This window comes from Mycteria americana, chromosome 9, assembly GCF_035582795.1.
Source record: "Mycteria americana isolate JAX WOST 10 ecotype Jacksonville Zoo and Gardens chromosome 9, USCA_MyAme_1.0, whole genome shotgun sequence".
Classification (NCBI taxonomy): domain Eukaryota; kingdom Metazoa; phylum Chordata; class Aves; order Ciconiiformes; family Ciconiidae; genus Mycteria; species Mycteria americana.
The window spans coordinates 6450146-6478108 of NC_134373.1; the positions used below are offsets into that span (position 1 = coordinate 6450146).

General features: G+C 39.9%; 1 protein-coding gene across 4 annotated transcripts in view; it reads right to left on the reverse strand.

Annotated features, from left to right (window-relative positions):
- NCKAP1 (NCK associated protein 1) overlaps positions 1-13042 on the reverse strand; it is a 61931-nt gene extending 48889 nt beyond the window's left edge. For 2 of the 4 annotated variants that reach the window (XM_075511338.1, XM_075511337.1), the window contains exons 1-2: positions 12801-13042; positions 173-283 (exon numbers count right to left, since the gene is read on the reverse strand). In XM_075511338.1, the coding sequence (XP_075367453.1) occupies positions 173-283; positions 12801-12908 (219 nt within the window). In that variant the 5' untranslated portion in view covers positions 12909-13042. The remainder of the gene's footprint in view (positions 1-172; positions 284-12800) is intronic. The other 2 variants (XM_075511341.1, XM_075511339.1) reach the window with 1 other exon arrangement.
- Between the last annotated feature and the right edge of the window lie 14921 nt (positions 13043-27963).

Here is a 27963-nt window from a genome sequence, read left to right on the forward strand (position 1 = left end):
TGGAGACAGTTCTTTCTAAAATATCCTGTCAGACATTTGAATCAACAACTATATTCCAAATGCAACTGTGAGCATCAGATGCTTTATAAGAACACATGAAACCTCACAGATTTGAGCAACAAGTGCTGAAGGGTATTGAGAAAAATATTTATACAGCCATTTAGTTACTTACATTGTTGTTGCGTGTTTCTACTGCTGGAAACTTCCTGACTATGAATTTGACAGCAGATTCCAGGTTTTTGTCAATAAGATAGGATGGTTTGGCTTTGGGGTCACCGCATGCCTATAAAAAAATACAATCAAAAATGAAGTAAACACACAATCAACCATCTAAAGCTAAGTGATAGTTGCAAATCTGAAGACAAACTAGAAAGATTCTTTTTTTGTTTGTTTGTTTTTAGTGAGCAGGTGATAAAATGAAAGGCAAAGTGCAGGGACTGTCACAGCTGAAATATGCAATGGGAAACAGTACAGAGATGCTCTTCTACTGAAAAAGATGCATGGAAGTATCAAAGCAGTTAGTGCAGAACAGCAGTGAGGGAAAAAACTCAATCCTAAAAGAAGGAGAAAAAAAATGGTTTCCTTTTAATGCTATTCCTGGTTTGAGGTAGTGTTGTATTCATCTGCAGTTTAATAAACTGTTAGAAAATTCAATCATGTCATCATCTGTGGAGGACAGTGCTGGGCACATTAAATGATTAAACTACCCTTTGTGAAACAAAACTAGAAGCCCCACCACCAATCTGCATTTAATTTTCCTTTAAATTGTTAACTGCAAGACAATTTTCGATCCCACAATAAAACCACCAGTACTTGCCTGAAGTATCCTATTTCCTTAGATTAAGAACTCAAGTTTTGCTCATTTTCTTTACTCCTACAGTAGCACAGGCTGTGCTTTAAAAGCAGCAATCAAGAAATGTCATTAAGTTTTGATTTGAACGGAAGTCGCAACTAAGTGTTAAGTCTCTTAAATAACTTGCATAGACATATCAGAACAGCTTCTGTGGACAAACGACTGACGAAGCACCTACTTTTGCCAGCTACAGTCTCAACTACTCTGACTAGCGAGCCATGCTATACCATTTAGTTTGGAGAAACATACTAAAAGCAGCGTTAGTTACATGACAAAATTTGTGCTCAAATTGTATTTTCTCTCAAATATTCATTTAGTTTTATAGTCTTCATAGGGATTTGCAAAGGAGTTTCGTGTCTCATGCAAAACTAAATTACATGCTAGGCGTTTCTACGCAACATAGTGAACTCAAATGACAGCTCATTTAAAAACTTTTCCACATTGATTTCTATGACTGAGTTGTGGACTGTAGAGACAGAAGTCATGGAGTATGAGACCGATTCTGAAAGCGGGCAAGCGGGCAAAGGGAAGGTGAAAAGCTTTGCAAACCTTCCAAACTTGTCCTTGCTGGGAAAGCAGTGTAATAAAAAGAGAGAAAAATTACATATAAACAAATTACTCTTAAATGCTAAAATATGTTACATTTAAGTGAACTAATACACTATTACCTATATCCAAGAGAACATTACGATCATCTCTTACTTGAGGCAGCATACTTTCTACTGGATGGTGATTATTCTAATACTCACAAACAACTTTACACGTACTTATCAGAATTTTACTATTGTGCAAAGTGCTGCTTATATGCTGAAACAGGTAACTTCTAATAGAATTTCCAAACTAAGTTCAGGTAGGGAGAGGAAAAAAGGAGTTAACAAACATCACATGCAACTACAGGGGAAAAAGGGACAGAAACTCAGTGAAGTTTTACATACCTGAAAAAGAAACGGTAGCCAAGAAAAAAAACAAAAGAGTCATTATTGTAAGTTTCTAAAACTCCTACCAGCAATACATGACCATTATGATGTATGCTAACATACTACTCTAAAACCCAAACTCTCACATTTGCTAATTTTTCCACAAAAATACTAAATTTTATTAACGTCGCATCTATAGTACTCCAAGAGGAATTTATAATGAAAAAGAATTCAGCCACATCCACATTATCAATTAGATATTAAATAATTGCTTTGATGTTCTTACAGCAGCAAACAACACACGCCACAGAAGATCTATTCTGTACACACTTTAAAGTCTTTACACAATTTCAAAAGTAAAAGTTACACTGTAAATAGGCATCAAAAAAGTAAACAACGCGCGTTTCAAATTTACTAAGTCATAATTAACTAGATGGCATGGGTTTGTCAGAGTCTGTGTCAGATTATTTGAATTTTCTGTCCTTGCCACACATTATATAACTTTCTCTACTAAAAGAAGGATTACAAGCTAAGAAAACAGCTTAATGGACAACATATATTTGTGGCCTGTTAAAATCCTATATGGTTGCTCTTATATAGGAGATGAGGTATCTGCCACCATTGACTTCCTAATGTTTTCAGTCTGAATTGAAACATTACTTCCACATACACTCCTTATTATTCCTAGCAACAGATGGTTCTCCTCCTATAAATCAGCTCTCCAAAATGTTTACTAAAAATTATGTTCTACCCAAGCCTTTACACACAGATCATTCACACAGAAACAGACGCCTGAAAACACTAACATGTGCATCCTCACATGGCTTCAGGAACTCCATTCCCAGAGATGATGAATATTATCCTCAGTCTAACTGGCCATCCTCTCAATATATCTGAATATGCCAGAGAGCGCTTTACTGCTTCCCGTTGTTTTCTAACATCACACTTAAAGCAACTGCAATTCTTTCTCCTAATAAACTACACAAGATTGATCCACAGATAAGAAAGAAAATTGCTGCAAGATATAAAAGGTTAAAGGTACCCTTCCAGCATTTTCAAAATTCCAGCTTCTAAAAAGCTGTACAAGCCTACTACGTGGACTGAATAGAAAGAGGACAACAGACACCACCGAACGAGTAGGTCAATGCCTTTTCCTTCCCTCTCCCCATATTCCCCAGCAGCTCAGCTCCTTTCTAAGAACCGATGTTATTTGATTACTAGCTCTTGTTGCATCAATACAGTTTTCATCCATACTGTTACCTGCATTCAGCATCACATGTAAAACAGTCTACGTAAGCTAAACCTCTCCTAAAAAGGCAAACAGACTTACGAAGCTCAAGCTCACTACAGTTTACTCTAGAAAGCATAAAAGAATGAAAATACAAACCGCAATCCTAGCACTTTCGCACAAGTGTGAAAGTGTGATAAAGCACATAACCACAATTTTGCACTGTAGAAAGAACAAAGACATTGAGGGCAACAGTCTTAGAATATAGATAAGAAAGACAGCTTTTGCTTTTAATAGTTGTATTAGTCAATACAAAATCCCTTGTCAGTACTGTAATAGGCAGGAACATTGTGGTACAACATACAAAGATCACTTTGCCATATACAGCTCTCAGGCATCCAAATAGAATTTTGAGAATTAGCCAAACGCAGTAGCCCTTTCTCAATCAGCCTCAGATATCACTTTTTCCCCTAAGTGGGCTGCAATAACCTTTTTGCATTTCTTATCTTAAAAAAAAAAAAGAACAAACCCACCACAAGAACAGCTACATTTTTTGAGCATTAAAAAGAAATTCAAGAATTAAAAAATGTTCTTACTAGTGCAGCATTCATGGAATACAGCTCTGAAGCTATGGGATTCCAGCTGCTTCAGCCCCGAAACATTATACTGAAAGAACCTCCCAGCAGTCATCTCTAAATTCCTTTGTACATTACTAAACAGCTGTCAAGCACTTATGCTGAAAAAGATGATGCAAAGCTACCGTTAGAGACTAATTAAGTAATTTTAAAAAAATAAACTAAAAAGGACTCAGACACTGGATTTCTATCAAGTTACACAGCATTTCTTTCCACAGCACTTTAGAATGGTATCCTGCTATGATAAGCTCTCAACTAAGTGAACATATTTTCCTGATCTGATTCTGTGCATCCAACTCTAACAAGAACAACATGGTTTCTATAGCTAAGAGATTCATTATTCAGAACACATCTTTGCTATCATATGCACAGGCCATCAAACTTCAGATAAGACAGATCAGACTACATGTACTGTTTAGAGATGCTTCACTATGCCATTCGTTTCGAATTAGAGCAGCATTTTCCTATCTACCCTAACAATCTAGGTAACTAGATTATTATTATTAAACAAAATTCAGATTTTCTTCTTCACTTGATGTGATTAGGTTCTTCTATACTATTTCCACTTTGAAAATGAAGAATACTACATAGCTTCACTTTCTAGGTTGTTCTCATTCAGAAGCGGCCAACAAGAAAGTGTCCAACAACAAAAACCTGCTTAACGTCTACATTTAAGATAAGTAGCCTCTAAAGAAGAACCCAGAATCCAGTGCAACTGCCTTTGGCCCAGAGCACACCAGCATTAAGAGATACGGCAAAGAGGCTTTTTGCCCCAATACAGTTACGGCTGTCACTGCAAAAATCAAAGCCTAACATTTTGCTTCCTACTTGAGGACAGAGGATGTTGGATGAGAACAAAAACAACACCCATCAACAAAACTACTACGTATATCCAGCTGATGCGACATGAATAAAGGGAAGTTTATGTTCAGGTACAATCATTGTCAAAAGCCAGTGCCATGGCACAGTATACACAGGGCGCAAACTTGCATTTAGAAAACCTGAACTTCACTCATGCTTTTTACCTAAACCTGCCACGTGTCCTTGAGTAAGAACACTGGGAAGTATTACTTGAGTTACATGGTGTAGGATCATCAAAAAAAGCCTTATTACTGTATTATGGAAATACCTTTTATATCCTTCTTTTTGATGCTAAGCCCAACCTATTCCAAATGGTTAGCAGGGCTGTTTCCCAACAAAAGAGAAACAGGGCCATCTGAATCAATAATTGCCTATTTTCATCCCCCAAACCTCCTACATCAGAAGATGATCATAAAACAAGTCATATTTTGCAGCAATTTAACATGGTTTTATTACTTCAAGAGATCTTGATTTACTGTTACTGAGGGCTTGAGGTAAAACACTGCTGAGCACAGTTCCACTGGACTGTGACAAAATATACTGAAATAAATCTTAGTCAACAAATCACCTCACCTTCAAGTTTTGTTTACAAATGCACCTGCACTAAAAAGCTCTGTGAATTTAACCAGCAAATTGATGGCATTTGACAACAGCAAAAAATATGGCATCCCCTGAGCTAGTAACTTTCATTAGTAAATGGAAATACGCTAAGATTTCCTGTATTAAAAAAATGGGGAAAACTCCTGTACATACCATTTACAGTTTACTACAGCACATTCTCTTGACACGCAAGAAAGGCATGCACAGTAAAACTGTTCTTCTTCCCTTCTAACAGCTGCTGACATTAAAGACTTCACCCTAAAATGTAGCTATGAGTTTGAATGCCTGGTTTGTGGCTATGCATCCTATAAATTATACTAAATAATACATGACAAAGAGACAGGTTCATCATTAACTCTAGATTTCTGGAGGATAAAAATATTATTTATCCTTTGCTTCTGTCATGCATTTGAAATAATGAGATTACAAACTGACAATCTCTAATTTTGAAAAAGCAAAACTCCTGAGGAGAGAGAAGTGAATAATCAATAAAGAGCTGCTTTGAATGGTGAATACATAAGGAAACAGTTCACACTACGTTTGCCTTAACCTCTCTGATGAAGCCTACCACAACTGCTTTGCTGTATTTTAGGTTTTGTGGAAGCCTAAGTTTATTAAACAGGCTGGTCCCAGATAAATGGGACCTTGTGAACAAAGCCTTGTCCCTCTGAACAGCAATGCAAGCAGATGCAAGAATTAGTCGGTCACACATGGACAAATATTAGAGTATAGTTGAATACTTTTGATGGCTAAAATTTAACTGTCCTACACCATTATCACTTGGGTAATCTTGTACCAAGTAAATTACATTACTGATGTTTGCAGTTACATAAATGATACTTGTACAAAAGGTAAACCTGTATTTTTAATATATAGACTATGCTAATAGATTCAACCAGAACTGTATTGTCCCCATGATCCAATTAGGATCTGGAATAAGAAGAAAGTCTCTAGTTAACTAATTTTTGGACAGTCTCTATAGGCCTTGGACATATCCAAAATATGGCTCAAAATTATTACAAATTTAACAGCTATTACACTTCTCATGCACGAAGGTTCAAAAGTTTGAAAGATAATGCACTTTCATATTAATTCAAAATTACACTTAAAGGTGTTAAAAGTCAGTCCAATGTTTCCTAGAGCTAAACAAGATGTCTTCCCCACCACTATTCATTGTTTGGTATGTCTTGAACCCCTAAGTATATACTTTATTTTAAATCCTAGTGTATCTCTACTCAGAGATCCAACCCATTAAAATGTAAACTCATGCGAAATCAGAAGAAAAGGCTAGAAAGGACCTCAAGAAATCGCCTACCCTACTTTCCTGTTCCAAAGCGGGATCAACTGTATCTATGTTGCTCCTGGGAGACATCTGTCAAATCTTTAGTTACAGGTTTCCCAACAGGCTACATTCAAAAACATTCTCACAGTCTTTTCCAATATTTAACAATCTTTTTCATTAGAAAGTTCTAAGATCTAAACTGAACTTTTCTTCCTACAATGTAATCCATCATTTTTTTATCTCTGTGGCCATACTGAATTGCACTAACTATTCCCCCTCTCTCTACAGCAATCCTAAATACTTAAAAACTTCTATGTCTTACTAATTTACTTGAAAAAAATCTTCCCATTTTCTTAATGGGTGAAATTTTCTGCACCACTGGTCTTTCTTATCATTCTGCCCTGGACTTTTTCCATTTTGTCCACATCTTTCTTGAAAAGTGTGTTGAATCAGATACATTTCGCATGAGTCTCAATGCATGCCATATAGAGCAAAAGGATTGCTTCCTTTGCCTTCAGACTGTCTTGCTCACACCTTTATAAAACCTCATGTTGTCCCTGATTTTTTGCAGCGAAACTCAGTTGCCTCACATTTGCCCTGGCACGTCCCTAACCTTTCCCAGCTATTTTCTGCAGACTTGCTATCTCATTACTTTTAATTTTGTATTTTCAATTTCACTAAGCACCAAATAGTTTACAATCATACTTGCTCAGCCACCTCCAAGTTTGTTAGACCATACCTACAATTTGTTAAGCTCAAACTGAGTTCCAATTAGGTTCTTCACTATTTCTGTAGCTTCTCCCAGTTTCCTACCTACAAATTTATTAACCACACTGTAGTCATCATCTAGCTGTTAATACAAAGAGTGACTGGAACCAGAGTAAGACACACCCCAACGAGACCCTGCTGAAACGCAGCCTGACAATGAGATCTTCGTAACCATTGCGTAATATGGTTATCCGTCTGCCATCATTACAATTTCATCCAGATGGTATTTCCTAGGAATGTTCGTGAGAACAATCAGATGAGGTAATGTCAGCAGTCTTGCTAAGGTCAACGTGTAAAATTTCTATGTTGTCCATACTAGAGTGACCTGTCACCTTGCCGATGAAAGAAATAAGCTTGGTTTGACACTATCTGTACAGTGACAAATTCACATTGTCCTCTTGCGTTTGTAGCACCTGTTTAAGTAAGCACTTGGTTCTATTAATCATATACGGGCAGGTAAAACGCAAAGGAAAAAAAATGAAGAGAAGTTTCACTGCCACAAAACTTTCCCTAAATGTAATTTATAAAGTAACATCTTAATAAAAGCAAGGCAATGGGAATGCCCTGTCTATTCTGAATCTAAAATGTGAACTGTTAAGACTTATTAGCTGTATCTCCTCTGCACACGATACTAAAAATCTCTTGCAACTAACACTGAATTTGTTGTTGTGTCAACACATGGCAGGACGAATGAACAGGAACTGGGGGACCAGGTAACTCATATTTGTAAACAAAGACACAATGCAACATAATTCTGGGATCTACCCTTGATGTAAAAGGATAAATCCACCTGTCTCTCTCTCTTTCTGTATATTTTAGAAGATATCATCTGATATTTTTATACTGCATTAGAAAGTCTCATCGTTTCTTTACAAAATTAGTTGCTTCTCTGAGTTAAAAAAAAAAAAAAAGTTACATGGTATCATCAGTTTGTGTCTGCTTCCTGAGCAAAGGAATTTTATTTATTTTTTTTTTTATTGCCAGCACTGACTGTAAGTTTGTTTGAGGTTTCCCCCTCTTCTTATCAGTGGGACAGTATTCTGAGCCATTCCTCCAGCATCACAAACACAAACAGACCAACATATACTGTCATCTTAACCTTTAAAGAACTGCTGACATCTATCAAGCACTGAAAGCAATACTGCCCCACCCTAAGACGCTTCCTGATGACTTGAAGACATTATCTGTTCTTTCTAATACCAAACTTACAATTCAAAACAAGATTATTTGTGAGTTCTTCCTCTCAGCTCAAAGCTCTGCACTCCAGCACAGAGCTCAGTGTCAAAAGGGTGATCTAATCCTACACCCTTCCAAACTTCAGATTGGAAACTTCTCCATGTTCTGCCAGTCACCTAAAATCTCTCCTACTTTTTCCTGAAGAACCGCCCTAGTCCCTGAGCAAAACAGTACACTTTATCAACTGGCTTTTACAACTGTTCCCTGCAACATTTAGACTTTGTCAAGTCCTCTCCAGTCCAGTTTCAGAGCTTTTTGCGATCTTTTTCTTCACCGCAATGTCATGAGCAGCGTAAAAGGCTGGTGAAGTAAAATTTGACCTCTATTCAGCCTTGGCTGATCTGGTCAACTGGTCGTTTTACCACTGGAGACTTGATGCAGTCCTCCTCTTTCCCTCACAGCACATGCCTTCTCTTGCTCTTTTGAAAAGAGTACGTACTTTAACTGCTGCAGAAGAGAAAATAAATAGAGAAAATAAAAAGTACTCAGTCTTTAAAATGGCTAACAAGTAACATGCTCAATACAGGCAAAAATCCAATATTCCCAATCACTGCATCTTTAAAGAACTAACTGGCAATTAATCACCTGCTAAATGATTTTAAATCTGGCATCATATTAACTAAGGTATGTGGTGCTCACAATAGGATTGGGACCACATTTTTAGTTTGGAACGGTAAAGATAAAGTCAGCTAAAGCCCCTGCAAATATTTATTCTGTTCCTTATCTATGACTTCAGTTTGGTTATGCAGTTCATATCTGAGAATTGGTTTAAGATTCTCGTTTTTCAGATAGTATGTAATCATCAGAGTTGTGAAAGTCAAAAGAATTTGTTTTGTTAATGACATTTTAAGAAAAAATTTTGCACATAAATGTACAACTTGTACCATGAAGAACAACAGGATATTGCTAGCAAAGCAATTAATGCTAAATAACAGGCTCATGATGTTTGAATAACATATACTCTAAATAATTTAAAACCTTAACTTTTATCCCTAGCAGTTCTGTTGACAGTAGCACTGCTTCGACATTCATCAAAACCACACTCTCTTGATTTGTTCTGGCTAAATCTGTACTTCAGGTATTTTAAGATGAAATCTCTTATTGCAAATACTTCCCGGTATCCAAGGACTTTATAAACAAACAAAAGACCGGCCCAAAGAAAACAAGATTACTTCTCTGCCACCACTTGAACAGTACACTTATTTGACAGTACTGGCAGCATTACACAAAGCTTACCAATGCAGTCTTGGTCTGCTGTGAAAAGTAACTACAAAATTCAAGCTTCACCTGAGCCAGAATGGCATGCAAAAAATCTTGCTGTCTTTGATTTATAGAGATTTAGTTGTACACAAGACAAAAGAGTTACATGGTAATGCAATAACACAGTTGCTAGCCTGGATAATTGAGGATAAGTTCTTAAAAAGTAAGGAACAAACCAGGAGAGAAACCACAACAATAAGATTTCCAAGTTCAGGACTAATACTGGTCCCAGTACAAAAGACAGCTGAAATCAGCAAGCAAAGGATAATCCTTCAAAATAACAAAAGCAACACATACAGATCAAACGTGAGTTTTGTCTCATCATGCACTAGTACCTTAGTAACTCCACCTTCCATATTTTCCACGTCACTCTCAGGGGCAAAACCCCACACGTTCATATACTCTATCTTAAAACAACAAACTTTAAACTATTTCAGAAGACAACAGCAGCACAGAAGGTCATTAAACAGGAAATTATGAACAATTAACAGCTATAAGCATAATGACATCAAAACTGACATTTATATAGGAAGAAGAAGTATAAATATCAAGTTTTAACTGCTTTTAACAACTTCTGTAATTCCTTGGGAAGTAAAATTTTCCTGCTTTGTTTCTAACAGTAGAGAAAATTCTTAATCCTTTAAAATCTCTACTCCCTAGACAGCATCTACAGCAATCTGTAAGGCAGCTACAAATACTTCACTTCTCACTTCCTCTTATAAAAAATAGTCTTAACCATTTCCTTTAACCGCAATACCACATATTGTGTGGTTATCTCTAGTAACTTGAGTTTCGGTATCATCTTCAATGGAAGAAGCCATGAGAATCTTGAACAGCAGTTTTGGAATCGACTGTTTTCAGAGAGGAAAAAGTTAAAAAAAAAAAAAGAAATAAAGAAAAATAAAGTGTTCCAAGAAGCCAGCTATGCTGCAGCTGGTCTGAAGAGAGATCCACAATAAAACACAGTAATCAATCCCGAGACTTCTGGGGCTCACCAGAGCTAGCTAGTTACCACTGTCAAGCAGTACTTACTGCAGCTGAAGAAAACAACTATTTGAATCACAAATCACTATATGAATACACAGAGTGGCGTCTCGGACATCTCCAGATTTGCAAAACTACATGTCACACAGTAGTCAAGCCACTTGGTCATGCCTCCTGTCTCTCTATATGTAAGACCTACGCAATTTTGGACTCAGTTCATGGCATTTGCAGGAAAAACTGGTGTCGCCTCTAGCACTGATGCTCCCCTACCGAGAACCTATCCATTTGCATCACTTCACTAACATGAGTAACGGCAGAAGCTACCGCCATATGGGCAAACATGCTCAGGGCTCTGCCATCTAAACATGCCAGCAGAAACACGTCTGTAGGCACTGGACCGCTTAACATGAGTAAGTGTCCCCAAATCAGAACACCGGTCATGAAAACAGAGTCCGCCCTCACAATGGTTAAGGCATAGCTGTATGTCAAGACGAGGTTTAATTTTTCCTGTCTCATTTCCTGCCTTCTCCCGCCAAAGCACGGCTATGCGCAGGAGAAATTCCCCTAGCCTGTTTTTCTCTCAAAGCATAACAAGCGCACACACAAATGACTTCCCCATTTTGATGCTCTTCCCTATAAATTGGGAATTTCTCTTTTGTGTTAAAAGTATGATTATATTGTTACAATTATTACGTCGAAGCAAATTTCCAACGTACAAAACTGTAAACTAAAAGGAACCTCACTTCTATTTCAGAAAGACAGGAATTTGCAATAATTTAGTTAGAATGCTTTATTTACATCAGTGAAGATTTGCAGGAACACTCAAGTGCACATCAACCACTGACATTGCTTTGGATCAACACTGACTTCTGAATACTTCCATCATTTGGGGTTTTTTTTCCTGGAAACACCACCTCAATTAAAATCAACATTGCACTTGGTGTAGCCAAGTAGCCCTTACTACTTCTGGCGTGCAAGTCTCCCATATGAGCAAAACAATTTGACAAAACACATCCTCTACCTCAGATCTGTTAGGCAGGATCGCTCCTGACAAAAACCTGGGTTCTGAAGTCAGAGCGATCAAGTAAGCACCTGAAACTCTCCAACTCCCTCTGCTATTGCTGCAGCGCAGGCCAGCTGAACCCTGCATGCGAATAGCACAGAAATTTTAACATGCTAAACCTGCAAAGGTATGCTCGTTGCTTGAATGTAATAACTAACATTTTCTTTGAAATAAGAAAACCCTCTCAGAAAAATAATTGTGTTCAAGGCAAAGCAATAAAATCCTCGCTAATATTCGTTACTGGAAGTGGATTGAGCAGCCGTACACATTCAGATGACGTATCGCACGTTAGGAAAATTAAGCTGGTAAGGACACATGAAGCGCCCGGAGCACGGGATGGCCGTGAACTACGTTCTTCCATATAGGAAAGCACAACGATTTCCTCCAGAAGAGAAATTAACTCAGCAGGGAGGCGTAACCCATCCTTTCCGTCCATACCGAGACCTGCCGCTTCCTGCACCGCCAAACCACTTCACCTATGCAAACACCGAGTTATTTCATCTCGGGAAGGCGGGGAGCAGTTCTAGCACCCACGACAGCTTCAAACATCTGCTCCATCTCACGCCGGGAGCTGCTAAGCAACCGCGCGCCTCGAACTTATTGAAATTAAACTTACTAATTTTACCCCAAACCCTTCCCTCCGGTAGCGACACGTTTCGCAACTCGGCGTGGGAAAGCCCGGGCTGAGCAGCCCACTCCCGGCTCCCGTGACTCACGCACGGCGGGGCGGGAGCGGCTCCGGGCGGCACCGGCTGCCGCGGGGGCCGCGCCGGGCCTAGGCCCCGCGGCGGGGGGCGCCGGGCCTGCGGGCGCCGCGCAGCACCGGGCCTCCCTCCCTCCCGCCAGGTAGCGAGGCGGCGGCCGCCCGGGAAGCCCCGGCCCGCCGCCGCCCCCGGGCCCGCAGCGCCTGACCGCGGCGGCGGCGGCGCAGCTCCCGCCGCCTCCCCGCCCTGCCTCTCGGGCCCCGCAGCTAGGCCGCAGCGCGGCCGGGTGAGCCGCAAGCCGCGCGGCGGCGGAGCGCCGGGCCGGCCGGGGCCCGGTCGGGCGGCGGCGGCCGCGGGGGATCGCGCCGGGGCGGTTCCTCCCCCCGCCTCCCCGTCGGGGCCCCCGCACCTTCTTGATGTTGTAGAGCCGGGTGAGCATGCCGACGCCCCGGTCGTTCAGGATGGTGAGCTTCTCCGCCAGCTTCTGCTGGCTCGGCTGCAGCACCGACCGCGACATCCTGCCCCGCTGCCTTCCGCGCCCCCGGCCCGGGCCCCGCCGCTCGCAGCCCCGCCGTGGCGCGGCCGCCTGCCCGGCGCTGCCTCCCGCCGCCGCCGGCCTCCTCGCTGCTGCCTCCGCGGGGCGTGGCCACGGCGGCGCGGCGCGGCGCTGCGCGCGTCACGTGGGGCGGCTCTCGGCCGCCCCCTGCGGGCGGGCGGCGGCGCGGCGGGGCCCGGAGTCCACCGGGCGCGGAGCCCTCGCCGCGGGCCCGGCCTGCCGCCGCCGGAGCGGAGCCAGCGTCCCGGTGCTGAGGGAAGCCCCTCCGCCACGGCTGCCCCTCTGGAAAGCACGGGGTGCGAACGTTGGGTTCGCTCACGTAGGGCGGCGGGTCTTTCTGGCTGGTTTCTTTCGCCACCGTTCTTAACATCAGACCCCTTAGGCTGTATTTTAGGTAGAATCCCGAGGCGGGCTTCAAAATCACGAAGAACATCCATTTTTCTTCAAGGTTTATAACAAAACCCGAATTTTTTAACTTAACCGACTGAAGTCAAGAACGGAAGCTCAGAAAAGCATTGCACGGCGTGTATTGACGCAGTTCTCATCGATCGCCGGTGACCCTAATTTTCTGCGGGCGCTTCTGTCGGCACCACGGAACCACACCCGCGACGGGGTCCGGGAAGCAGAAAGAACCCAGGGCCACCCACGGAGCGGGGGCTGCAGGGAGCCAGCGTCCCCCTGCCGCTTACGAGGCTCTCACCTTTCCCCCGAGCTGTGGCTCTCGACCGATGTACAGCAAATTCAGAGAAACACCATTTCGCCAATTAGATGAGTCACATCACTGCTATTTTTTGCTCTTGAAGCCAGGGGAAGTAAAAGCATGTATTTTTAAGGAATAGTGAGATTTCCGTGCCGTGAATGTCAGCGAGAGGCTTCCACAAGGGCTATCCCTTACTGCAACCTGTGACTGAGAGGGTTGCGCTGCTGCGCGGCCAGCACAGCCAGCTGGGATGCAGGGCTCCTGAGTCTAGTTCATGGGAAACAGGCTTAAGAATTAACCTTCTAATCTCATTTTTTCATAACAGCACCACCCCCTGTGCCCTTTTTGCATATTAATACTTCTATTTAATTTTCAGTTTGCACTTTTGCATTAGAAATCAGGATCAGACGATCTCAGTCTTTTAGCGGTTTTAAACTAATAGATTTTAGAAAGCATGGAAACAAATGTGAGAAGCCTAAATGTAATTAAATTGTTACTGACCTCCTTCTTCACTTTAGCAGTTACAAGATAATTTATGATTCAGAATGAAACCAGGAAGCAAGAACTTAGAGTTCCAATCTTAAATCCGCTATTGACTCATTCTTTGGCCTTTATTAGATGATTTTCTGCCTCAGCTTTGTGTCCAAGAGCCGGGAATACCTAGCAACAATGTTATAATGATTAATTAGGTTAGACCTGACCTTTTGCTACTGGAGTCTACAGAAAACATCAGAGACATTCAAATCAGTATTTAAATTTATAAAGCATAAAACGCTATGTAATTTCAAAGTATTTAATGAATAATATCTACAGTAATATTTTTACACAAAGCTTTTTCCTTCTATTATTAATTAATTTTTTAAAAATATCAAATATAATATTTCTAGTTGCAATAAAGATGTTTCCCATGCAGTTGCACTGCAAAATAAGAACAAATGCTATTGCTGAGAGCAATTTTTTTGTTTCTCACCTACAGCTAAAAGAGCAGCAGCCCATATTTAATCCCATATTCAATTATTTTTCAGCCATATTGAGTCTTCTGGAAGTTTCAAACATTAACAATCACAGAATTTGTAATTTATATACAGCCAAGCAAGTGGAATGATACAAACATCGTGACAGTTCATTGGGAGTTTTTGTATGTCACATTGAATCATCTATGATCTAATACCCCAATCTTTCTTCCTCTGGAATTAGTAGAGAAACTATGGATTACAATGAAGCCAAAGGCGCTTGGTTTTGATAAAATTTGCACTTATAGAGCTCGCTGGAGAACTTTCAAGCTCTCTGTAACTACTAATGTAGTTCTCAACATGAAAGCGATCACCGTCGCTCTCCACAGTGCACAGATAACAGGCTGAGGCACAGAAGGGAAAAATGACTGACTCTTTCTCCTTTGCAGTAATGGCAGAGCATCCTGTTTTTAAACTCCCACGCTATTCATGAGGCTGTTTACAAGATGCTATTACAACAAGCACCCCTGGTTGCTGTAATTTCTTTTAATGCAAATGGTGCCGAATGAGCTGCATTTCTTGAAAGCATACTGAGTATCGGAATAGGGAAAGGAGCAGTATCAGTAAACACGAATTTCTGATACAAGGAATTTTTACTACCATGCAGCCATGCAGACCTAATACTAGATACCTGAATTATCACTGTAATGTGGTTAGTCACAGACTTTTAACAACATTCTTCTAACATGCAAGCAGATACATTAAAACGAAAAAAGATCTCCTCTTTAAGTAGAGCCTGACAAAGTAGACCAGATGTTTTCGAGTACAGAGTGTCCCTTACCCCCCTCTGCAAAACAAGGGTTTTTCAGCAAAGGTATCAGCGAGGTGCCAAGACCTGATTAGGAAAAGGTGGTGTACCATATCTCAACTCAGAGAAAGACAGGAAAGGTGAGTTGAAAACTCAGTGACAGAAGATGTTACTGCCCTCGCAGACACAAGATGCCGCTGATCACATCATTGGCAGCATCTTGCTAATCCGAGTGTCAGGACTGGTGTCAAGTTTGGAACTACAAAGCATGCATTTTTTCCTCTTCCTTTTAAACACTTACTGCTTATTAGAAGGAGAAAATGCGCACATCTAGGGAAGATATGGTATAGCCGAAAAGTTAGGTTTCGTAGAAACCACATCAAAAAAACTGGGAAACCTTTGCTATATGTGAATGAAGAAATCACAGTAACAGAAAGCAGATGTCACCGAGATCAAACTCGGTTAACGTGAATGCGTGTACTTAGGCAGTCAACAGTTTTGTCATCACTTTTAATGGCAGGGTAAAGCCCATGTTGTCATACTACTTTTGCTGCAGCTTTAGGTAGAAACTGCAGGAATATGTATAGGTTTTCGGCAGGAAGATTTATTGTGTATTAGACTACAAAAATGTCTGCATTGTACAATCTGGGTTCACCAGTCTAGCAGCAAGCATAACAATAAAGTAGAAATACAAGCTTTGTCAGTAACAGCATAGCTCTTACAGGTGTGGCAAAATTAAATGAAGGGAATAATAAGGCTAACAATTACTTTTAAAACACACAACTACTATTTGCTTGATGATTTATTAATGTTTAACATTTAAACAGCTTTCTATATTTATTCCAAAAGTATGAGTTTAGGGCAAGTTTCAAACAGCACTTTAGATTTGGCTCGAGCTCAGCTCTAGTCCTTTTAAAGTCACCTTTCTGTTCAGTTCAGAGTTTAATTGTGCTATTCACTATGGGGCTTTCAGACAGTAATGAAAATGTTGTTTGAGAAGCTTCAAAAGAATAATCACCAATAGTATATCAATTCCACCTGGTGTTCAGTGAGGCATGTAAATGGTATGTATACTTTTCTAGCATTGCTACTTTAAAACATGTAATGGACAATTTACTACCAGAGAGTAGACTGTATTGCCACCTAAGTCTTTGCTACATTTCTAACTTACATTTCTGTAGAAATATTTATTTTTTTATATATATATAGATAGATTTCCTTTCCTGTCTGCATTTTTTTCCTTGGTTTAACTTCTTCTGACTTGGGGACTATTCAAAACTGCATGACCAGGAGTTTCAGTGAAATGGCAGCCATCAGGAGCTGCACTCTCCACGAGTGACCTAGCACGGTCCACTGCATGACTTCTGCCTATTTGGCCAACAGAAGCCAAGAAGCAATTTTTACAGACTTGTTTTGTTCAATATTTCCTTTTCAGGTAGAAATAATTCAAAACACAAACCCAAATTGTTATTTGAACAGACCAGAATTTTTAAATGGTCATCATAATCCCAATTATTTGGGTCATGCCATAGTATTTATTTGTTAATAATACATAAATATTTATGACATTGTTAAACCTGCATGTAAAGGCACACAAGCTAAAAACTTTACCATACAAAGGCTATACCATTGTTTAGATCACCTATGAACATAATAAACAGCATTGAACAAACACAGTTGCCTTTATCAGACAGACTTTTAATCTTATCTGAAGGAGCAACAGGTTCAAAAGGCCTGTCACCCTCACTAAGCCAAACTGACAGATTCATTATATTTTAATCTACAATTTTCTTGATGAATCCAAACCAATTTCATTATTTAATCTGTCATGAAGCCAACATGTCTGCAACTTCCCATGCTCTCTTTTTTACCCTCTCTTTAAAGGTATTTGGGCATTATTTTAATCTATTCTCTCATTAACATGCAAGCTCATATGTGTGCCAGCTCCCTGTTCAATTTTGTGCGTGTGTCTAAGTCCTTCTAGCCGAGGTCGTATATGACATACAGCAGTTGCTCAGAGATACTAGGCCTTTGAAGTGAAAAGAAAAGAACATGAACATTGGATAGGGAGAGCATAAAAGAGGTGTGCAAAGCCAGTTTGAAACAGATGGTGAATACTATAGCAGCTATTCTCTCATGCGTTGCAGAAACCTGCCAGTTTGAGAATGCATGAGCACTTCCGCTCTCACTGGAGGGACAAGAATGATGAGCCTGCTCCAGAACTTCTAGTCTGACACTACGTGAATGAGCCTTAATCAGTAGACAAGCAGGTTGTTATCAACACTGAGAGCTAGCTTTCTCAGTGTGTCCCAGGTCTATGACTAACCAGTAATGCTTAACTGGCAAATCAAATGTCAGCCTGGTGGCTATGGAAGTTTGTGACAGCAGGAAGAAAACTGGTTACGTGTGAGCTATCAGTGTGTCTAAACAGAATGAGCTTAGAAAGTATTGGTGGGCTAAGATTTGGCTTGTTTCAGCCTGAAGCACTGATTACTTTTAGAACAGAGGTGGAATCAAAATGGTACGTGAGATCCAATTGTATAGTTTCAGAGTTAGGATTACAGTTAACTCGGGCAGAAACCACTGAGCAAATGGATTAAAGAGTTTTCTTGCTGGCTATCAAACAAAGCTTAGGAGGGCTGTCAGAATGAGTCACCCAAATAAATTAAGGTCTTGAACTGATAGGGGTGTAGACCTTAAGTTAGGTTTCTAGGCAGGAGTTACATCATCAGCTTTAAAAACACCGTGATAAATACTGAAGTCAGAAAGGGCACTGGATTAGGAGTCCACATAGATTAGAAGGGGCATTTTATTTGCAGTTTCCTTACGGGCTGAAGAGTCAAGAATAACCAACAGTGATCTCAGAGATGTCTGTGAGGCCACTAAATAGAGACAGAATGCCTAATGGGCTTGCAAATCTTTATCATTAAGATGATTTAGCCTATGCTAACTGCCCACTGACCAGAATAAACCACGAGCGATCAGTTTGCAAAGAATGATCTCTGTCCTCTTTGAAACTGGGATGTGGTCAGAAAGTTATGCGTTGATGCTGGAATACAGATGCCAGCTAGTCAAACAGGACCCATCAAGGTGGTCCTGCACACAGAAAAATTGTGGGGCTTCTGTTGGCCCCACATTTTTCAGAATCTTCACCTACCTACAGAGCCTTCTTTGGCAGGCACAGAGCTCGCGTGCTCTGACCTACTTTCTTTCGCCTCTGTTACACTTCTTCTGTCCTAGATAAATGGGGTAGCACCAGGGACTAATGCGTGGCTACAGTGATAAATGTACAAAAATAACCTATTAGAGGTTTCTTTGCCGCCTCCCTCTCCCTTTCTCTCATGAGAATCTGGGGAAATAGCACATACCTCTTTAAATACGATACCTTTTACGGTCCATCCAGCGAAGACTAAGAAAAAAGCCCTTTGCCTTAAATTTACCCTACATTTAGGGGAGGAAAATTTTAGCCAAGGAACACCCAAAGAATGAAGCGTTTTCCCCCACTGTTTCTAGGAATCACATTTACCAGTCAGTGGGGACCTTGAATACTGATTACAGGAAAAAAATCAAGCTAAAATGTTCCCCTTAAAAGTTTGAGGTTTACATATGACAGAACAGTCCAACTGTAGATTTTTATAGCTAAAATGTGCGGGGAAAAAAGCAAGCTAGTGGAGAAGGATGACACAAGCATCACCCAAATTGTCACACCCATGAGCTATGATCAAACTGGGAAAAAAAATTTGAAAAACTACTACAGTTATCTTCCACATTTCTATCTGTAATATTTTCTCCATTTGACAAAGAAATATGAATCATTTGCCGGTATTAAAAAAAATGTAAAAGTTGTTTCACACAGCACAGAAATATGCAACTTAAAGCACAAATGGAAACAATACTGTGATAGATATGACAAAAGTCTATCTCCAGTATGCAGTGTGAATCCCTATGTGTGGAGAAGGGTAGCAGGACAGGATAAGGCTGTGAACACTGAGGAGTGCTCATATTTCAAATAATTGTAGCTCAGAACTAAAGTTCAGTAGTTATTAAGATTGCTACAATAAAAGTTATATGTGGTCATCACTTCAAATTTACATAACTTGAAAAAACAGACATGGTGACTCTGCATCTTAACAGTTGCTGTTCAAATAGCCTAGTTTGTTGAGCTCTTCTTTGAAATAAGGTGCAGAAAATTTTGCTTATGGGGAACCAGGTATAGTAATTTTACTACAGGAAGCATAAATACTACAAAAGTACTTGCTTCCTAATGATTTGTTCTCTAGGGAAACACTGCATGATTGCCTTCACTGAAGTAGAGGATAAGATATCAAAGAACTTGCTTGTATAGATTAGTTGAACAACTAGTGTTTTGTGTATTTTTAAATTTTTTTTCAGTTTAAGTAATACTTAAGAGTTATAAAGCAGAATGTGAAATAATACAAACACAATTTTAAGAATGGCTAAAAGGTAGTAAAATCATTAATTGTAAGATCTATACCAATTATTCCTAGTGGATCTCCTTAGACAGATTAGTTCTACTGCATTTAGGGCTTTTCACATACATTTCTTCTTTACTGATAAAATTTTCAGGTTTTTTGTTGTTTTAGTGTTTGTGGGTTTTTTAATACTTTTTAAAGGATGTTCCCCTAAATATCTTTTAACATATTTGAAAAGAGTTTGGCTTATACGTATAACCCATTTTATATCTCTCTCTCTCTCTCCATCTTCCAGGGTTGGGTTTTGATTTTGTTTTCGCTGCAATATTTTGTGACGTTGAAAATGAAACTGGTAATGACCTAGCATGTGCTACTCACAAAAATAATCATCTCTAATCCAGGAAAATCTTTTCCCTTCATAGATAGTGCTCATGTCAGAAATAGTCTCTTGTTCAACTTGCTGAATTATGTTCCAGTAACAAGGGATGCTATTAGCAAACTAGCATCAGAGATTTCATCTGCTTGAATTAATGAAGTGCATTGTTTAGGGTTGGACAGAAAATAGCTATTCCATCTTATGAAATATTGTGAAGTTTTAAAATTAAGGTGAAGCCAAGAACTCTCAGTGCTGCTCACAACAAGTCATTGACTGGTACTCTAAATACTCAACAGCCTTTTTGGTAGGACATTTGTTCCGACAGTCAAACTTGAATGGAAATCTTTCACATTCAAGGACAGTGTTATTCAGTAAGCTTTCAGTGATTTTGAAAGTGTGGTTAAAACATGTTGGGGGGAAAAGGAAGAAAGGAAAACACTGGTCATGACCTGTTTTGACAAAATAGTCCCAAAAGTAAGAAATCTTCCTAATTAACATGTTATCAAAGTAGTAAATTAAGTACATCAAATGTATTCATCTTGACATCCAAATTTGTAATTTTCTACCATTAGTCTAAGTCTAAATTAATTACATGTTTTTTCTAAAGTAAATCAGAAAACATTGCTACATGATCTTGAACTTCATGGTCTACACGTAAAAATGAATTCCATATAAAAACAATCAAATAATTAATCAATTTTAATAAGCAAACAGAATGGAAGCTTTTGGCTACTTTAAAAGTAGTGATTAAATAAGATAAAGTTAGGAGTAACTTTTGAGTTGAAGCACAATGATTCTGTACTTTCTCTTTAATGAAATAATCAAAGAGGAGACATAATAACCCTGACCTTTCAGTCTGTCTGCTTATTGAAGAATAAAAGAAAAATATTAAACGCTAAGAGACAGTTTAGGTCAATCTGGGTCATTCTTTGACTCTGCAGTATACTGAAAATGATTAGTTTTTTCTGAGTGTGTGTGTGCCTATGCGTATATTTGAGGATGTCACCTCTTTTTCTAGAAATGTCTTTCCTTTAAGTTATCAGTTTCCTTCTTGTTTTTGAAGCCCTGGTTTTAAAATACTTTCAGCTATTCCCCAAATATTGATTCCCCAAATATTGATATCTCAGTCCTCACAGCAAAAATAAGTCCCAGCAGTATTGCTTTCTTTGCTGACACATCCAATATCACATTACAAACTTAGTTACGATGGTAGTTTTTATCCCATCAACACTATGGACTAGTAAGGCTTTACTCTGTCAGCTGCAATTTGTATTCTCTTACAGTTCACAGATATAGCTTCTGGGGTCAGGGATTTTATGTAATTAAAATATAAAGTGATTTTATGGAATTTTTAAACTTTATAATGCTAAGCTTACTCATTCTTATTATTCACTTGACCAGAAAGAAAATAAAAACGTAAGAACTTGGTCAGACCAAGAGCCCATCCAGCTCAGTATCCTGTCTCTATCCCGTGACCAAAGAATGGAGCACTCAGGAAGAGTGTGAGAACAGACTAAGCACGTACCACTGCCTCTGCAGAATATACTCTCAGACTCCAACAGCTTATGGCTCGGGGCCTTTATGAGCCAGAGACGCTCTCTTGCATTTAATACCTGTTGATCTACTACTCTTCTATGAATGTGTCCATCGCCTTCTGAACCCATGCAAAACTTTTAGGATTCTGTAGCAAAGGCTCACTTGGCTTAACTGTGTGTTGTATATAGGAATTTGAAGAAATAACATAGGCCAGCTCCTGCCTGAATATATTTGTACTTTGAGAGGGAAAGAAAAATTAGACCTCTCCTTGTTAGTGGGACAGAAGTTATTAGGAAGCTCTGGGCTGGCTGGATCAAGCTATAGACGTAGAATGAGACAGAGCGCAGATAGCTTCATTTTCCTTCCCTGCCTGCAGGGAACTTCTTCCCACACACAAGCATGCAAGCACAACACAATATTAGCAATATGCTAAGGCAAGAAAAGGGCATGCAGAGGAACCGTATTCCACAATTTTTTTTTGCAGGAAGTGAGATGCTATGCTTATTCATGTTCCTCTTCACCTTAACCCCTACATATAGAAGGCATCTCTTAATGGTAAAGGTCCTACTTCCATGTCTGACTAAGCTAAGCTACAAAAGAATTCTCCTACTGCATTTGGTTTATGATCCTGACTAGAAACTATAATGGTTTCCTTCTTGAACTCTGTGAAGCTAGAAAAACTTGCTATGCATCCTGGTACAAACTGTAACATTAATATTTTATTATGCCTGTGGAAGCTACACATAAGCAAAAGCTACACATAAGGTGCTACAAGAACTCCAAAATAAACTTTGATTTTACCTTCTTTAATTTTAACTGTCCAGGCTGTAGGCTTGGTCTTTGCTGCAAGAGAAACTTTTGGGGACTTTTGTTCTAAAGTAGCTCTCATGTCTTTGAATGACCGCTGAAATAAACCTGTAGGGAAACATGAAGGTTGGGAGACAGATTAATTGCATTTATGCAGAAGTAGGCTGCTAGAAGCTGAAGTGCAGAATGGAAATTGCTCTTTTGAGTGTTCTGATAAAAAAAAACAAATCGTGAGTAGTCATAAGTCAGCCATTGAAAAAAAATCATAATTTTATCTTTTATTTCACCCCTGCCCCCTAAAGTGGAGAAAGAAAACCATGCTTCAGGTTTCAAAGGACTTTAAAACATTACAGAAGCTCACCTATGTTAACATCATTTCTCTTGAAAAGCTCAGATTTTATCTTCTCTTTTTGAAGGTCCTGACCCTTAAAGGTTCTTTTCAGGCCTTACTGCAAAGTTAACTTCTCTTAAGTTGGTTTTTTTGAAGTGAAGGTATTGTTAAAATGAAATAACACACAAATGGCGGAGAACAACTGCCTTGGTGACCGATAGTCTGGGCTAACTGTATAGTTAACCATCACTCCTTTGCAGAGCAGCTAACCTGAATGGAAGGTGTTTTGTATGTGTACATTTTTATTAAAATGGGTCACGTTTTTGTAGACTCTTAAGAGACTGTTCCTTTCCCTGATTAACTTTGCCTATGTTTCTACTACTGAGCTGATATACCCCGTCTTACACCTTATATAAAAGGTTCATGAACACATGAGCATTATATACATATATATATAACATTATATATATGTGTGTGTGTGTGTGTGTGTATATCTCTTCGCTCACACATGACTGCACTGAAGGAAGTAGAAGTGCTCCTGGAGAACAGAAACCTGAGCGCAAATGGGAGTGGAATTCAGATCCTACTTAGGTAACACAGACATGAGTTGTGCCAGATCTTCCTCACACCAACAGATCCCCGGGGATACTCCCTATGGCTATTAAACATTTCAGCTTTGCATTCTATCCTTTTCCTCAGTGCTCATTAGTCAGCATAATCCGTGACACACTATGAAAATATACATCTTTAGATCAGTGAATCAGCCTGCTCATTTGCATGGATTGCTCACAAATTGTGGTGAGAGCAGAGAGGAATGCCCTGATAAGTGTAGGGCCATGCCTTTGGTTATGGGCATGGCTTTGCTTCTGGGGAAACTTCCCTGCAGCAATATGAGGAGACGTGCCAGTGGAAACACCACTGGTTCAGGCTAGCTTTATTAGAACCATGAAACAATGCTGCTCGAAATAAATAAATAAAATAAAGAGAAGCTGCCTACCCTTCAGGCCAAAGATAGAAGGTAGTGTTTGGAGAAGGTCAACAGACTTACTAATTATTAGGAGCAACCACTGGGCCTCTGATTGTTCACAGTCTTTTGCAGCATGGACTGGGATTTCATATGCACGTTGTCAGAGTCAGATCACCAACTCAGTCTCCCAGGCTACAGACTTGAGGAACTGGCTCTATTTCTGGGCTAGACCAAGATGCATCCTCTGCTCTCACCTGAAGAAACATTGCATAGGTAAAGCTGGTCAAGAATGATGTAGCATACATTAGAAGCATAGCTTTAATGGAGGTTTTGATTTGTGTGTTAAAGGGGTATAGGAAGAGAGGATATGTAAACGTGTGCTTAGGATATTTACTAGCCCGTACAATGCGAAAGCCTCTGTAGCAGTACATAAGCACCACAATTATGTAGAACCAAAGCACAAAAAACTCTGACCACCTCTGGCCTCACCCCATTCCCACACACAAGTAACTGCCCATCATTTAGCCACTAGGGTCTAGTGCTTTTAATGTGTTACACACTGGCAGAGCCAGAAAACCGGAAACAAAGTAACACCTTACATTGAAGCTTGGCTCACTAACAACCGGGTCACAGTATGTGTAACTGCAGCAATATGTGCAGAAACGCCCTATCAGCTTTTTGTTTTGATGACTTTCTGTACACAGCCTTCAGTCCTGCTTCCCATAAATTTCCCCATTTGGACCACCTACTACAGCAACACTTTTAAAATGCCATATACTTAACAATCTGCCCCTGCCTTCGTCCCTTCTTGCTGCCATCCTAGAAGAAAAAAAAAACAAAACCTACAATAATTGGCAAACTTAAAGTTTCTTAGGCCTATATTGCTTACCTCAGCAACGTAGTGATCTCAGTACACAAAACGGAGAGTCCTTGCAGACTTCTCTTCACTATATTCAGTTCCAGAAGAGGCCTTCCTATAAATTCATTCTTCCTCATAAAAATGACATTTCAAGATTTTGTCTACACTTCAGTAGCTTTTTAAGGTCATATGTTTCACTTCCCAGTCAGGATCCCACTTAGTATAGATTTTTCCAGGCATGTTACTGGATACCAGGACAAAAAAGGTAGTATATGCATCCTCATTCAGGATATGGGACAAAGGTAAACTACGAGGCTGGAGAAGAGGACAATTCATTCTCCTTCAACTTCACTGTCACTTTGCTGGGACTCTAGTTTCCTTCCAGAATATTCTTTCCATTCTTACTGGATGTAGAGAAGTCTAAAGGATGGAAAACAAATGGGTGAGAACAAATGAGTGGTTGTCTCTCAGCCAAAACCTCTCTACATGAGGGAAATGGCATGGAGCACAGACACTTGACAAAACAAATGCCTCTGAAGGGAAACATGATTTTTTTTTCCCCTCTAGCATGTCATGCTCCAGCTATCCTCCCATGTACCATCTTGCCCTGTTGCTTAGGGTGTGAATGATCCTGAGCTTGTGCCTCCAAACTGCTCTCTTCTTCAGAAATAGGAAAGACAGCAGGAGTAGGCATCACGTCTTGACAACTTTGCAAAGCTGAAACTGAGACTCTGTGTCACGTAAGGGCCTCCACGCTGTGTAGGGCACACCATTCTGGAGTGTATGAGGCAGGCAGGTCATTGCTAGAAGTGCTTATATGTGCATTGACACAAATGGTGGTGGAATAGTTACTATGCCAGGGGGTTACTCCTGCTCAAGTCAGTACGGACAGGAGCTGCCTGCCCCAAGGGGTCCAAGTACCACAGAGTGCTTTGAGTCTAACGCATATAGTACAACTTAAGCTTTAAGCTATTCTTTGCACTTGTTTCAAAGTATGAGATCATCTTTCTTCAATACTGTCATCCCCAAATAGCACAATGCACTTCTGAAAGGGCTTATTAGAACTTTAGACAATAGCATTATTATTTCCCTCTCTCTATTTTAAATACCTCCTGATGCATTCTACGGTCACACTTGCCTTTCTCATCACCACACTACATTCATGATTCACAGTCATCCCGTGACCAACTGGTACACAGAGTTATTTTCAACTTCTCAGTTATTTTCAACTAATGAATGTACAGTCTGCAGCAGAGGCTTGCATTATTAGTTAGATATTAGCTGATAATATTTTGATTTTTGCCTCATTTCCCTTGCTCCTCAAAGTCACCTGGTTATTGCAGTTTGAAATGCAATGCAGTTAGTGTACTAATTAGGGTTTGACTCTCTGCTTCAGTTAAATTACTGACATAAGCAATTGACTCTCAATTTTTGGTGTATTTTACAATCAAGTTCAACACTCCAACATATGCATTCTTTAGAGTGCAAGGCTGGTTTCTCAAAGTCAGCTATCTGGCACGTCTGGTTATCATTTCTCTGTTAGAAGCTAGCTCTTCTGCATTCATAAGTACAGGCAGTACCTAGACCAAAATGAATAGTGGAAGGAAACAAAGACAACAGAGAGATGATGTATCGTCATATGAGCTTTCTGAATGTGTACAAGCTGCCTTCTGTAATAATTAGTGTCTATGCTACACATTTTTAGTTTATCCCCACTAGAACAGGTTCTGCTGAATTTCTTGACAGGCAAAACAGAAGAACCATGAACTTAAAACCGACTCAAAACTCTATAGCATTTGCATTGGTAGGTAGCTTATTCAAAAGCCGAAGCTCCAGCAATACCATAAATGCATTCAACCAGTGAAGTGAAGACAAGCATCCAGCTCCTGCCGTATCTTTAGAGAACTCTCCTACCCTCAGCAAAGCATGCAAGATGAAGCGTTCATCTGTGAACCGAGATCCCAATTTTAAACTCTAATCTCACGATTATCTTCTCTTCTATCTTGTAATGGAAAGTATGAACAACTTGACAGCAGCGTGTAAATGCCTGCATCACAACAAATAGTGTCCATGCATATTCAGGCTAGATCTAATGCTTATGATATGGACACACTAATTAAATAATAATATACTAATTCTGCATATAAGCATCTGCAGAATATTTGGATTTCAGAGAGATAATAATAGTACAGATTTTATGTCCAGTAGTGACCCCTGGTGTTTAAGGTAGTTATAACAATGATAAACATTTCTAGCAGAAAATAAATCGATTACTTTAGAATCAGCTGCCTTTCTGATTCCACACATATTGCAGACTCTTCCTCAGAGGTTAAGGAACAACATGTAGTTGTATTGTTAAGTTTAATTGTACGTATCTTACAGATCTGTCACAACTTAGTCTTGCCAATGCTTACACAGCATGCCCCATACTTGTACAGGGCACATCCTACAGCCTTGCTACTCTAATGGCAGGCTTCTGGGTCTGGCCTGCAAGCAGATTTTGCTCAGGTCTTGCCAATTTCCTGATGCATGAGGGTCTCCGCATTCTTGCGGGATACCTTACTGTTCTTGGTCTTTCACAGGGGCAGCTGCAGCAAGCCACTACAGCTTGAAAAACAGACATGAAATACTATGCAATTGCTGGCTTAACCCACAGACCTAAAGTTCTCCATTGCTTTCTTCTGATCAATTGCATCAAAATTATTGATTAGAGTTTAACAAAAATGAATGAATCAACTTTTACATCATTATTGTTTTAACTGCTATGAGCCACAGTCCACTTTCAGAGAGGCTACTGAATACACATCTACCATGCAGAATGTTACAAAACCTCCTACTCGTATTTAAAATTTAATTATTACAGAAGGTGATTGCTGAGAATTATGTTTTGTCCTGGAGCCTTCTGTTTGGCACCTTTGCTGCCTTGATCTCTGATCCAGCCCAGATACCTGTTCTGTTCCTCTTCCTGTCCTAAGCATCTTCTTTGATTTTACCTCTTGGTTTAGACACTTACTTTTCCAGACAGTGTGTGGGGTGTTCTGCCTTTTCCAGATGAACTTGGTTTTATGTCTAATTCCTGTCAGAAGATTGCCTCTGGCATTCCTAGAAATAACTTAGGCTCTTGCAGTTCCTAACACTCTTCTCTGCTTCTTGAATTGACAAGGCATTTGCAGACCTCTTTACATGGAACTAAGTTGCCTTTGTTCTGTACTGCATTCTAGGGAACTATCAGAAGGATTTTTCAGT